At 55.5% G+C, this 14,650-nt stretch overlaps 1 protein-coding gene across 1 annotated transcript; it reads right to left on the reverse strand.

Annotated features, from left to right (window-relative positions):
* Positions 1-6,342: 6,342 nt before the first annotated feature.
* On the reverse strand, positions 6,343-14,124 carry HSPB7 (heat shock protein family B (small) member 7). Its single transcript, XM_075329441.1, has 3 exons — positions 13,863-14,124; positions 7,095-7,222; positions 6,343-6,690 (listed from the first exon to the last, which is right to left on the reverse strand). Exons 1-3 carry the CDS (start codon positions 14,080-14,082, stop codon positions 6,511-6,513), a joined length of 528 nt encoding a protein of 175 aa, XP_075185556.1. The 5' UTR covers positions 14,083-14,124; the 3' UTR covers positions 6,343-6,510.
* Positions 14,125-14,650: the final 526 nt, after the last annotated feature.

Consider the following 14,650-nt stretch of genomic DNA (forward strand, 5'->3'; position numbering starts at 1 on the left):
TGATGCTGGGGGTAGACGGGGGGTAGGGGTGTGATGATGCTGGGGGCAGATGAAGGGTAGGGGTTGATGATGCTGAGGGCAGACGAAGGGTAGGGGTGTGATGATGCTGGGGCCAGACGGGGGGTTGGAGTGTGATGCTAGGGGCAGATGGGGGTAGGGGTGTGATGCTGGGGGCAGATGAAGAGTAGGAGTATGATAATGCTGGGGGCAGATGAAGGGTAGGGGGGTGTGATGATGCTGGGGGCAGATGAAGGGTAGAGGTGTGATGCTGGTGGCAAACGAAGGCTACTCGGTGTGATGATGCTGAGGGCAGAGGAAGGGTAGGGGTGTGATGATGCTGGGAACAGAGGAGGGGAGGGATGATGCTGGAGGCAGATGAGGGGTGGGATGTGATGATGCTGGGAGCAGACGAGGGGTAGGGGTGTGATGATGCTGGGGGCAGAGGAGGGGTGGGATGATGCTGGGGGCAGATGAGGGGTGGGATGTGATGATGCTGGGAGCAGACGAGGGGTAGGGGTGTGATGATGCTGGGGGCAGAGGAGGGGTGGGATGATGCTGGGGGCAGATGAGGGGTAGGGGTGTGATGATGCTGGGGGTAGATGAGGGGTGGGATGTGATGATGCTGGGAGCAGACGAGGGGTAGGGGTGTGATGATGCTGGGGGTTTATGAAGGGTGGGATGTGATGATGCTGGGAGCAGATGAGGGGTGGGATGTGATGATGCTGGGAGCAGATGAGCGGTAGGATGTGATGATGCTGGGGGCAGAGGAGGGGTGGGATGATGCTGGGGGAAGATGAGGGGTGGGATGTGATGATGCTGGGAGCAGACGAGGGGTAGGGGTGTGATGATGCTGGGGGTATATGAGGGGTGGGATGTGATGATGCTGGGAGCAGATGAGCGGTAGGATGTGATGATGCTGGGGGCAGACGAGGGGTAGGGGTGTGATGATGCTGGGAGCAGGTGAGGGGTGGGATGTGATGATGCTGGGGGCAGACGAGGGGTGGGATGTGATGATACTGGGATGTGATGATGCTGGGAGCAGATGAGGGGTGGGATGTGACTATGTGATGATGCTGGGGGCAGAAGAGGGGCAGGGGTGTGATGATGCTGGGAGCAGATGAGGGGTGGGATGGAATGATGGGATGATGCTGGGGGCAGACGAGGGGCAGGGGTGTGATGATGCTGGGAGCAGATGAGGGGTGGGATGGGATGATGGGATGATGCTGGGGGCAGACGAGGGGCAGGGGTGTGATGATGCTGGGAGCAGATAAGGGGTGGGATGTGATGATGCTGGGAGCAGATGAGGGGTGGGATGTGATGATTCTGGGATGTGATGATGCTGGAAGTAGATGAGGGGCAGGGGTGTGATGATGCTGGGAGCAGATGAGAGGTGGGATGTGATGATGTTGGGGCAGACGAGGAGTAGGGGTGTGATGATGCTGGGAGCAGATGAGGGGTAGGTGTGTGATGATGCTGGGAGCAGATGAGGGGTAGGTGTGTGATGATGCTGGAGCAGATGAGGGGTAGGTGTGTGATGATGCTGGGAGCAGATGAGGGGTGGGATGTGATGATGCTGGGATCAGATGAGGGGTGGGATGTGATGATGCTGGGAGCAGATGAAGGGTGGGATCTGATGATGCTGGGAGCAGATGAGGGGTGGGATGTGATGATGCTGGGAGCAGACGAGGGATAGGGGTGTGATGATGCTGGGAGTAGATGAGGGGTGGGATGTGATGATGCTGGGGGCAGACGAGGGGTAGGGGTGTGATGATGCTGGGAGCAGATGAGGGGTGGGATGTGATGATGCTGGGGGCAGAGGAGGGGTAGGGGTGTGATGATGCTGGGAGCAGATGAGGGGTAGGGTGTGATGATGCTGGGGGCAGATGAGGGGTGGCATGTGATGATGCTGGGAGCAGATGAGGGGTGGGATTTGATGATGCTGGGAGCAGATGAGGGGTGGGATGTGATGATGCTGGGAGCAGATGAGGGGTGGGATGTGATGATGCTGGGAGCAGATGAGGGGTGGGGTGTGATGATGCTGGGAGCAGATGAGGGGTAGGGGTGTGATGATGCTGGGAGCAGATGAGTGGAAGGGTGGGATGTGATGATGCTGGGAGTAGATGAGGGGTAGGAGTGTGATGATGCTGGGGGCAGATGAGGGGTAGGGTGTGATGATGCTGGGGGCAGATGAGGGGTGGGATGTGATGATGCTGGGAGCAGATGAGGGGTGGGATGTGATGATGCTGGGAGTAGATGAGGGGTGGGATGTGATGATGCTGGGGGCAGATGAGGGGTAGGTGTGTGTGGTGATGATGCTGGGAGCAGACGAGGGGTGGGGTGTGATGATACTGGGAGTAGATGAGGGGTGGGGTGTGATGATGCTGGAGTAGATTAGGGGATGGGATGTGATGATGCTGGGAGCAGATGAGGGGTGGGATGTGATGATGCTGGGAGCAGATGAGGGGTGGGATGTGATGATGCTGGGAGCAGATGAGGGGTGTGATGATGATGCTGGGAGCAGATGAGGGGTGGGGTGTGATGATGCTGGGAGTAGATGAGGGGTGTGATGATGATGCTGGGAGCAGATGAGGGGTGTGATGATGCTGGGAGCAGATGAGGGGTGTGATGATGCTGGGAGCAGATGAGGGGTGTGATGATGATGCTGGGAGCAGATGAGGGGTGGGATGTGATGATGCTGGGAGCAGATGAGGGGTGTGATGATGATGCTGGAGGCAGATGAGGGGTGGGATGATGATGCTGGGGGCAGGCGAGTGGTAGGGGTGTGATGATGATGCTGGGAGCAGATGAGGGGTGTGATGATGATGATGCTGGGAGCAGATGAGGGGTGGGATGTGATGATGCTGGGAGCAGATGAGGGGTGTGATGATGATGCTGGGAGCAGATGAGGGGTGGGGTGTGATGATGCTGGGAGTAGATGAGGGGTGGGGTGTGATGATGCTGGGAGTAGATTAGGAGATGGGATGGGATGATGCTGGGAGCAGATGAGGGGTGGGATGTGATGATGCTGGGAGCAGATGAGGGGTGTGATGATGATGCTGGGAGCAGATGAGGGGTGGGATGTGATGATGCTGGGAGCAGATGAGGGGTGTGATGATGATGCTGGGAGCAGATGAGGGGTGTGATGATGCTGGGAGCAGATGAGGGGTGTGATGATGATGCTGGGAGCAGATGAGGGGTGGGATGTGATGATGCTGGGAGCAGATGAGGGGTGGGATGTGATGATGCTGGGAGCAGATGAGGGGTGTGATGATGATGCTGGGAGCAGATGAGGGGTGTGATGATGCTGGGAGCAGATGAGGGGTGTGATGATGCTGGGAGCAGATGAGGGGTGTGATGATGATGCTGGGAGCAGATGAGGGGTGGGATGTGATGATGCTGGGAGCAGATGAGGGATGTGATGATGATGCTGGAGGCAGATGAGGGGTGGGATGATGATGCTGGGGGCAGGCGAGTGGTAGGGGTGTGATGATGATGCTGGGAGCAGATGAGGGGTGTGATGATGATGATGCTGGGAGCAGATGAGGGGTGTGATGATGATGCTGGGGGCAGATGAGGGGTGGGATGATGATGCTGGGGGCAGATGAGGGGTGTGATGATGATGCTGGGGGCAGGCGAGGGGTAGGGGTGTGATAGTGACAGCATAAGGGGCTCCACCCGCGAGCACAGAGGCTGTTACCATACATCACATGTCAGACCAGCAGCAGCCACCAGGGGGCGCCACATTCAAACATGGTAAAAAATAAGAGTCGGATTCATCAGTGATAGAAAGTATAATAATGTAACAACAAGAAATACAAACAGTCTATATACAAGGCCCCGGGCGAGGAGGAGGCGCCGGCGTGCTCTGCCCGCTCCATGACTGTGACCACACCGCGGGCCGCCTGAGGAAAGCCTCCGCTATCATGCTGCTCACAAATCACAATGATGTCATTATATAATCTCTGGTGCCAATATAAGCTGCCACGTTCTGCACGTGCCCCCCCAGTGGATGCCCCCCAGTGGATGCCCCCCAGTGGATGCCCCCCAGTGGATGCGCCCGCTGCGCTCCTCATCCGCCTCCACCGCTGACCGTGTAATGTCTACAATACTCCACTCTCAGCGGCACCGCATCAGCATGAGCAGAGCAAATGGTCCTGTATACAGTGCTCCGCCCCCTGTGATGTCATCCCTCGTGGCTCTCCGCCCCCTGTGATGTCATCCCTCGTGGCTCTCCGCCCCCTGTGATGTCATCCCTCGTGGCTCTCCGCCCCCTGTGATGTCATCCCTCGTGGCTCTCCGCCCCCTGTGATGTCATCCCTCGTGGCTCTCCGCACCCTGTGATGTCATCCCTCGTGGCTCTCCGCACCCTGTGATGTCATCCCTCGTGGCTCTCCGCACCCTGTGATGTCATCCCTCGTGGCTCTCCGCACCCTGTGATGTCATCCCTCGTGGCTCTCCGCCCCCTGTGATGTCATCCCTCGTGGCTCTCCGCCCCCTGTGATGTCATCCCTCGTGGCTCTCCGCCCCCTGTGATGTCATCCCTCGTGGCTCTCCGCCCCCTGTGATGTCATCCCTCGTGGCTCTCCGCCCCCTGTGATGTCATCCCTCGTGGCTCTCCGCACCCTGTGATGTCATCCCTCGTGGCTCTCCGCACCCTGTGATGTCATCCCTCGTGGCTCTCCGCACCCTGTGATGTCATCCCTCGTGGCTCTCCGCACCCTGTGATGTCATCCCTCGTGGCTCTCCGCACCCTGTGATGTCATCGCTCGTGGTTCTCCGCCCCCTGTGATGTCATCCCTCGTGGCTCTCTGCACCCTGTGATGTCATCCCTCGTGGCTCTCCACCCCCTGTGATGTCATCCCTCGTGGCTCTCTGCACCCTGTGATGTCATCCCTCGTGGCTCTCCGCCCCCTGTGATGTCATCCCTTGTGGCTCTCCGCCCCCTGTGATGTCATCCCTCGTGGCTCTCCGCCCCCTGTGATGTCATCCCTTGTGGCTCTCCGCCCCCTGTGATGTCATCCCTCGTGGCTCTCTGCACCCTGTGATGTCATCCCTCGTGGCTCTCCGCCCCCTGTGATGTCATCCCTTGTGGCTCTCCGCCCCCTGTGATGTCATCCCTCGTGGCTCTCCGCACCCTGTGATGTCATCCCTCGTGGTTCTCCGCACCCTGTGATGTCATCCCTCGTGGTTCTCCGCCCCCTGTGATGTCATCCCTCATGGCTCTCCGCACCCTGTGATGTCATCCCTCGTGGCTCTCCGCACCCTGTGATGTCATCCCTCGTGGCTCTCCGCACCCTGTGATGTCATCCCTCGTGGCTCTCCGCCCCCTGTGATGTCATCCCTCGTGGCTCTCCGCCCCCTGTGATGTCATCCCTCGTGGTTCTCCGCACCCTGTGATGTCATCCCTCGTGGTTCTCCGCCCCCTGTGATGTCATCCCTTGTGGCTCTCCGCACCCTGTGATGTCATCCCTCGTGGCTCTCTGCCCCCTGTGATGTCATCCCTCGTGGCTCTCATCTTGCCACGCCCCCGTCAGTGTATCTACCCTTCTAGTGTCTGTGGAATTACTCGAGGAGCTGCGTCCACCACAGATTTTACTTGTTACTAAACTGTTCCTGAAGCCTCAGAAGTGTCAGGCTAATGTCTGCTACATCCGTGTGTGACCCCATAATGCACAGCAGCTCTGGGGAACACTGGGGAGTCCAAGAGTCTCCCCATGGGGCATCAGCGACCAGAGCCATGACCCCTCAGCAAACCATTGCTGGGGACCCCCCACCTGTACCCCATCATCTCAGGACGCTGTGCGCTTCCCGAGTGTCTGTGACCTGCAAATGGATAATCTTCTCTGGAATGTCTACAGTAGCCCCCCCCTATATCCGCCTCTCAGTCAGGCCCCCCTATATCCGCCTCTCGGACGGGCCCCCCTATATCCGTCTCTCAGTCAGGCCCCCCTATATCTGCCTCTCAGTCAGGCCCCCCTATATCTGCCTCTCAGTCAGGCCCCCCTATATCCGCCTCTCGGACGGGCCCCCCCCTATATCTGCCTCTGTCAGGCCCCCCCTATATCCTCCTCTCAGTCAGGCCCCCCTATATCCGCCTCACGGACGGGCCCCCCTATATCTGCCTCTCAGTCAGGCCCCCCCTATATCTGCCTCTCAGTCAGGCCCCCCTATATCCGCCTCTCAGTCAGGCCCCCCTATATCCGCCTCTCAGTCGGGCCCCCCTATATCCGCCTCTCAGTCGGGCCCCCCTATATCCGCCTCTCAGTTGGGCCCCCCTATATCCGCCTCTCAGTTGGGCCCCCCTATATCCGCCTCTCAGTCAGGCCCCCCTATATCCGCCTCTCGGACGGGCCCCCCCTATATCCGCCTCTCGGACTGGCCCCCCCTATATCCGCCTCTCGGACGGGCCCCCCCTGCGGCCACACTGGTGCATCCATACTAGTCATGGAGTCGGGGCGTGTGGTTGGGGGGGTGCTCGGGGGCGGGGTTCAGGCGCCTCCTCCTCGCGTCTCAGATCTTGATCTCAGTCCGGAAGGTTGGGTGGTCCGCGTGCTTGCCGGGGCTTCTCTCGGCCTTGACGGTCAGCATGCCGTTGTCTCCCAGGGCGGAGGTCACGGTGGTGGGGTCCACGTCCTCCGGCAGCTGGCACTTGTGGGTGAAGGTGTTCATGATGGTTCCATCTGTGGCCAACTGAGGAGGAAGGTGGAGACCGGGCGTTAGAGGATTCTCTGCAGTCAGAGCAGCAATCACACATCCAATGGCTGGGACTCCCTGCAGAACGCAGTGCACCATGGGAGCAAAGACAGCAGACGTCTGTGTATGAGAGGTAGCAACAGAATTGTGATTGCAGCTCTGGATGTGACCTGAGTAATTAGATTTCTGGGCAGATTTCTGAATACAGCTCTGGGTGTGTGGATCAGGGTAGAACGTGTAGGAGGGTCAGCCGTGTGTGGGGGGCTTCACACGTCTGCATTTCAGGGTCCGCGTACGGACTGCCCAGCCGGCCTCCAGACCACGGCTAACATACGAGGCTGAGGACGCCGGAGGACGGAGCGGGGAGCGGGCGGAGGCTCCAGATTCCGGGGGGCACTTACTTTCTCAGCGTGCACCTCGATCTGATTGTTGGACGTGGTGACAATGATGTCCTCTGGGGAGAAATCTCTGACGTCCACCTCAAACTGGTAAGTGTTTCCCAAAGTCTTCACATTCTGAGCGGAGCACCCTGCAAGAAGACAAGAGGAGCAAAGCATGAGCTCCAGAGCTGAACTCACAATTCTGAGCAGAGCACCCTGCAAGAAGAAAAGAGGAGCAAAGCATGAGCTCCAGAGCTGAACTCACAATTCTGAGCAGAGCACCCTGCAAGAAGAAAAGAGGAGCAAAGCATGAACTCCAGAGCTGCACTCACAATTCTGACCGGAGCACCCTGCAAGAAGACAAGAGGAGCAAAGCATGAACTCCAGAGCTGCACTCACAATTCTGAGCGGAGCACCCTGCAAGAAGACAAGAGGAGCAAAGCATGAACTCCAGAGCTGCACTCACAATTCTGACCGGAGCACCCTGCAAGAAGACAAGAGGAGCAAAGCATGAGCTCCAGAGCTGCACTCACAATTCTGAGCAGAGCACCCTGCAAGAAGACAAGAGGAGCAAAGCATGAGCTCCAGAGCTGAACTCACAATTCTGAGCGGAGCACCCTGCAAGAAGACAAGAGGAGCAAAGCATGAGCTCCAGAGCTGCACTCACAATTCTGACCGGAGCACCCTGCAAGAAGACAAGAGGAGCAAAGCATGAGCTCCAGAGCTGAACTCACAATTCTGAGCGGAGCACCCTGCAAGAAGACAAGAGGAGCAAAGCATGAACTCCAGAGCTGCACTCACAATTCTGAGCAGAGCACCCTGCAAGAAGACAAGAGGAGCAAAGCATGAACTCCAGAGCTGCACTCACAATTCTGAGCGGAGCACCCTGCAAGAAGACAAGAGGAGCAAAGCATGAACTCCAGAGCTGAACTCACAATTCTGAGGGGAGCACCCTGCAAGAAGACAAGAGGAGCAAAGCATGAACTCCAGAGCTGCACTCACAATTCTGAGCGGAGCACCCTGCAAGAAGACAAGAGGAGCAAAGCATGAACTCCAGAGCTGAACTCACAATTCTGAGGGGAGCACCCTGCAAGAAGACAAGAGGAGCAAAGCATGAACTCCAGAGCTGCACTCACAATTCTGAGCGGAGCACCCTGCAAGAAGACAAGAGGAGTAAAGCATGAACTCCAGAGCTGCACTCACAATTTTGATAGCTTCTCTGCACAGAGCATGCAATGCTGATTTACATTGTGCAAAATGTCATCTCCACCAGACAGTGTGCAATCCACTGATTAAGAGCACACACTGCCCTGAATCAGGCTGATAGGGGGCATCTATAAGTGTAGTGAGTGCAGCTCTGGAGAATAATACAGGAGGTAACTCAGGATCAGTAATGTAATGTATGTACACAGTGACTGCAGCAGCAGAATAGTGAGTGCAGCTCTGGAGTATAATACAGGAGGTAACTCAGGATCAGTAATGTAATGTATGTACACAGTGACTGCACCAGCAGAATAGTGAGTGCAGCTCTGGAGTATAATACAGGATGTAACTCAGGATCAGTAATGAATGTATACAGTGACTGCACCAGCAGAATAGTGAGTGCAGCTCTGGAGGATAATACAGGAGGTAACTCAGGATCAGTAATGTATGTACACAGTGACTGCACCAGCAGAATAGTGAGTGCAGCTCTGGAGTATAATACAGGAGGTAACTCAGGATCAGTAATGTATGTACACAGTGACTGCACCAGCAGAATAGTAAGTGCAGCTCTGGAGTATACAACCCCTGGCAATAATTGTGGCCTCCCCGGGCCCCTATTCCGGCCTCCCCTGGGCCCCTATTCCGGCCTCCCCCGAGCCCATATTCCGGCCTCCCCGGGCCCATATTCCGGCCTCCCCCAGGCCCCTATTCCGGCCTCCCCCGGGCCCCTATTCCGGCCTCCCCGGGCCCCTATTCCGGCCTCCCCCGGGCCCCTATTCCGGCCTCCCCGGGCCCCTATTCCGGCCTCCCCCGGGCCCCTATTCCGGCCTCCCCCGGGCCCCTATTCCGGCCTTCCCCGGGCCCATTTTCCGGCCTCCCCCGGGCCCCTATTCCGGCCTCCCCCGGGCCCCTATTCCGGCCTCCCCCGGGCCCCTATTCCGGCCTCCCCCGGGCCCCTATTCCGGCCTCCCCCGGGCCCCTATTCCGGCCTCCCCCGGGCTGAGGAGGATCATTCAGTTGTTACTTTTGTATAATAAAATCCGATCACAGACGACACAAAACTGAAGCCATTTCAGATCTCCGCTTTCTGCTTTAGGAAACACTAAACATAAATCCTGAAAACACAATGTGCAGCCGGTAACGGTGACTTTTCAAGACCAAACGGGGAAGAATTATGGAGTCGCCCTGTAAATTTTCGTTCCCAAAACTAACACCTGCAGCAAATAAGATCTGCTCGTTATTCTGCATCTAATACGGAGTGATCACACCTTGCAGAGCTGCTGCACGGAGTGGACTGACCTGAATCATGGCTCCAACACGAGAGATGTCAGTTGCAACAAAGGAGAGGATTATCAAACTCCTAAAGAGGGTAAATCATCACGCAATGTTACAAAAGATGTTGGTTGTTCACAGTCAGCTGTGTGTGAAATCTGGACCAAATACAAACAACATGGGAAGGTTGTTCAAGGCAAACATACTTGTAGACCAAGGAAGACCTCAAAGCGTCAAGATAGGTAACTTAAAGCAATATGTCTCCAAAACAGGAAATGCACAACAAAACAAATGAGGAACGAATGGGAGGAAACTGGAGTCAATGTCTGTGACCGAACTGTAAGAAACCGCCTAAAGGAAATGGGATTTACACAGAAAAGCTAAACAATAAAAAGATGACTGCCTGAAGAGAACATGTAAATTTCCACAGTCATTGATGATATGGGGCTGCATGTCAGGTAAAGGCACGGGGAGATGGCTGTCATTACATCTTCAATAAGTGCCCAAGTTTGCATTGAAATTTTGGACACTTTTCTTATCCCATCAATTGTAAGGCTCTTTGGGGATGATGAAATCATTTATCACGATGATAATGCACCTTGCCATAGAGAGAAACTGTGAAGACATTCCCAGAAAGAAGACACATAAGGTGAATGACATGGGCTGCAAATATCCGGATCTCCATACAATGGAAAATCTTTGGTGGAAGTTGAAGAAAATGGTCCATGACCAGATCCAGCCTGCAAAGCTGATCTGCAGCAGCCATCAGAGAACGCTGGAGCCAGACTGATGAAGAGACTGTCACTCATTATATCCATGCCTCAGACTGCAGCTGTTATAAAAGCCAGAGGGGGCGCCACAACATACTACTGATGTACTATAGGAGGGGTCTTCTGTTTGTTTTTCATGAGTCCTTCATTTTCCCTCCTCTTTGGTCTTGAATAGTCACCGTTACCGGCTGCACATTGTGTTTTCAGGATTTATGTTTAGTGTTTCTTAAAGCAGAAAGCGGAGATCTGAAATGACTTTAGTTTTGTTTAAAAAGAGCAGATCACAGACGGCACAAAGCTAAAGAACTGAATGAATGTCCTCACAGCCAGGGGTTGTAATACAAGAGGTAAGTCAGAATCAGTAATGCGCAGAATAGTGAGTGCAGCTCTGAAGTATAATGCAGGATGTAACTCAGGATCAGTAATGTAATGTATGTACACAGTGACTGCACCAGCAGAATAGTGAGTGCAGCTCTGGAGTATAATACTGGACAGTGACTCCTCCGGCAGAATAGTGAGTGCAGCTCTGGAGTATAATACTGGACAGTGACTCCTCCGGCAGAATAGTGAGTGCAGCTCTGGAGTATAATACTGGACAGTGACTCCTCCGGCAGAATAGTGAGTGCAGCTCTGGAGTATAATACTGGACAGTGACTCCTCCGGCAGAATAGTGAGTGCAGCTCTGGAGTATAATACTGGACAGTGACTCCTCTGGCAGAATAGTGAGTGCAGCTCTGGAGTATAATACTGGACAGTGACTCCTCCGGCAGAATAGTGAGTGCAGCTCTGGAGTATAATACTGGACAGTGACTCCTCCGGCAGAATAGTGAGTGCAGCTCTGGAGTATAATACTGGACAGTGACTCCTCCGGCAGAATAGTGAGTGCAGCTCTGGAGTATAATACTGGACAGTGACTCCTCCGGCAGAATAGTGAGTGCAGCTCTGGAGTATAATACTGGACAGTGACTCCTCCGGCAGAATAGTGAGTGCAGCTCTGGAGTATAATACTGGACAGTGACTCCTCCGGCAGAATAGTGAGTGCAGCTCTGGAGTATAATACTGGACAGTGACTCCTCCGGCAGAATAGTGAGTGCAGCTCTGGAGTATAATACTGGACAGTGACTCCTCCGGCAGAATAGTGAGTGCAGCTCTGGAGTATAATACTGGACAGTGACTCCTCCGGCAGAATAGTGAGTGCAGCTCTGGAGTATAATACTGGACAGTGACTCCTCCGGCAGAATAGTGAGTGCAGCTCTGGAGTATAATACTGGACAGTGACTCCTCCGGCAGAATAGTGAGTGCAGGTCTGGAGTATAATACTGGACAGTGACTCCTCCGGCAGAATAGTGAGTGCAGCTCTGGAGTATAATACTGGACAGTGACTCCTCCGGCAGAATAGTGAGTGCATCTCTGGAGTATAATACTGGACAGTGACTCCTCTGGCAGAATAGTGAGTGCAGCTCTGGAGTATAATACTGGACAGTGACTCCTCCGGCAGAATAGTGAGTGCAGCTCTGGAGTATAATACTGGACAGTGACTCCTCCGGCAGAATAGTGAGTGCATCTCTGGAGTATAATACTGGACAGTGACTCCTCTGGCAGAATAGTGAGTGCAGCTCTGGAGTATAATACTGGACAGTGACTCCTCCGGCAGAATAGTGAGTGCAGCTCTGGAGTATAATACTGGACAGTGACTCCTCTGGCAGAATAGTGAGTGCAGCTCTGGAGTATAATACTGGACAGTGACTCCTCCGGCAGAATAGTGAGTGCAGCTCTGGAGTATAATACTGGACAGTGACTCCTCTGGCAGAATAGTGAGTGCAGCTCTGGAGTATAATACTGGACTGTATACTGGGTGCTGTTTCCGGTCAGTGATTGGGACCTGCTGAGTATTTTCTCGCTCAGGACGTGTTATCGGCTTTTGAATGTAATCGATAATCACTGAGAGGAAATAGAGAACGTGGAAGCAGCAGTCACCCTTCCCCTTCTCCTTCTCTTCCTCATCCTCCTCTTCGTCCTCTCACACAGGACTGCGGCTGCTCTGCCGGGTGTGAATGGTGCACTGCGCCGGCCACAATGGAGATGACACTAGATAACCCTCCACCTGCTGGACCTGTGCAGTAATGGCCGGCAGCAGGACTGGGATCTGGGCTGGAGGTTGTGGTACTACAACTCCCAGCATTGTTTGTGGCCCCGGATGATGGTGGTCCCGGTATAATCCTGGCACATTGATCACCCCCATAGACTGCCCACGTGTCGCCCGGCCAGGGTCACGGTTGTGTTAGTCGCAGTGTGTCGCACAGTCACGGTTGTGTTAGTCGCAGTGTGTCGCACGGTCACGGTTGTGTTAGTTGCAATGTGTCGCACAGTCACGGTTGTGTTAGTCGCAGTCTGTCGCACGGTCACGGTTGTGTTAGTCGCAGTGTGTCGCACAGTCACGGTTGTGTTAGTCGCAGTGTGTCGCACGGTCACGGTTGTGTTAGTTGCAATGTGTCGCACAGTCACGGTTGTGTTAGTCGCAGTGTGTCGCACGGTCACGGTTGTGTTAGTCGCAGTCTGTCGCACGGTCACGGTTGTGTTAGTCGCAGTGTGTCGCCCGGCCAGGGTCATGGTTGTGTTAGTCGCAGTGTGTCGCACGGTCACGGTTGTGTTAGTCGCAGTGTGTCGCACGGTCACGGTTGTGTTAGTCGCAGTGTGTCGCACAGTGACGGTTGTGTTAGTCGCAGTGTCTCGCACAGTCACGGTTGTGTCAGTCGCAGTGCGTCGCCCGGCCAGGGTCACGGTTGTGTTAGTCGCAGTGTGTCGCACAGTCACGGTTGTGTTAGTCGCAGTGTGTCGCACAGTCACGGTTGTGTTAGTCGCAGTGTGTCGCACGGTCACGGTTGTGTTAGTCGCAGTGTGTCGCACGGTCACGGTTGTGTTAGTCGCAGTGTGTCGCACAGTCACGGTTGTGTTAGTCGCAGTGTGTCGCACGGTCACGGTTGTGTTAGTCGCAGTGTGTCGCACGGTCACGGTTGTGTTAGTCGCAGTGTGTCGCACAGTGACGGTTGTGTTAGTCGCAGTGTGTCGCACGGTCACGGTTGTGTTAGTCGCAGTGTGTCGCACGGTCACGGTTGTGTTAGTCGCAGTGTGTCGCACGGTCACGGTTGTGTTAGTCGCAGTGTGTCGCACGGTCACGGTTGTGTTAGTCGCAGTGTGTCGCACAGTCACGGTTGTGTTAGTCGCAGTGTGTCGCACGGTCACGGTTGTGTTAGTCGCAGTGTGTCGCACGGTCACGGTTGTGTTAGTCGCAGTGTGTCGCACAGTGACGGTTGTGTTAGTCGCAGTGTGTCGCACGGTCACGGTTGTGTTAGTCGCAGTGTGTCGCACAGTGACGGTTGTGTTAGTCGCAGTGTGTCGCACGGTCACGGTTGTGTTAGTCGCAGTGCGTCGCCCGGCCAGGGTCGTGGTTGTGTCAGTCGCAGTGTGTCGCACGGTCACGGTTGTGTTAGTCGCAGTGTGTCGCACGGTCACGGTTGTGTTAGTCGCAGTGCGTCGGACTTGCCTGTGAAGCCGAGCGGCTCGTGCGGCCTCCGGAACTTGCCGAAGTCCTCGGTGAAGATGCCCCGAGTGGTGTCCATGAAGGGCTCCCGGGGCTGCGCGCTGGAGGACGTCTGCTTGAAGCTGTGCTCCGAGCGGAAGGCCGAGGAGGACTGCAGGTTCATGGATGGAGCGGAGGCAGCCGGCAGCGAGGACTGTGATGTGACGCTGCCGATCAGCCACATCCCGCGCTTATATAGATCCAGCCCCCGGCCGCCGGCTATATATATCCTCCTGCAGCATCTCTCCGGCAGCTGTGGAAAGTGTCAGGCGTCCTGGGGTCACGTGGCTCCATTCTTCCCTCTATTCCTGGGGGGGATTTCCAGCATCACCGGATTATTATAAGCTGATGGCGGAGGCTGTGTAGTAGTGGTGCCCCCCGTGTAATGCGTAAGCCGCAGCCCGACGTGTCCCCATAGGGGGTCTCCCTTATATCACTCTGCAAGCGCAAAACAAAGGGTTAAAAAGTGCGGGAAAGCAGCAGGATGGCCGCTGCGCGGACCCCCATAGCCTGGACCCCAGCGGCTTGGACCCCTGAGGCTTGGACCCCTGCGGCCAGGTGATCAGCGGCTCCCTGTCCCAAATATAGTGGCACTCACCACAAACACTTTAAAGGGCCTCTGTCAGCACAGAATGACTGCTCAAACCAAGCACAGGCGCTCGTCCATCATGTGACTGCTCAAACCAAGCACAGGAGCTTGTCCATTATGGCGGCCAGTGTGTTCAATGCACCATCCCACCTGCTTGATCTTC

Source organism: Anomaloglossus baeobatrachus, chromosome 11 (genome assembly GCF_048569485.1).
Source record: "Anomaloglossus baeobatrachus isolate aAnoBae1 chromosome 11, aAnoBae1.hap1, whole genome shotgun sequence".
NCBI classification, from domain to species: Eukaryota; Metazoa; Chordata; class Amphibia; order Anura; family Aromobatidae; genus Anomaloglossus; species Anomaloglossus baeobatrachus.

Excerpts from the sequence above, each read along its gene's own strand:
- HSPB7 (XM_075329441.1), bottom strand. The coding sequence starts at position 14,082 with ATGTGGCTGATCGGCAGCGTCACATCACAGTCCTCGCTGCCGGCTGCC. Across the intron at positions 7,223-13,862 it reads CGAGCCGCTCGGCTTCACAG|GGTGCTCCGCTCAGAATGTG; the intron begins GCAAGTCCGACG and ends GTCTTCTTGCAG. Across the intron at positions 6,691-7,094 it reads TCGAGGTGCACGCTGAGAAA|TTGGCCACAGATGGAACCAT; the intron begins GTAAGTGCCCCC and ends CTTCCTCCTCAG.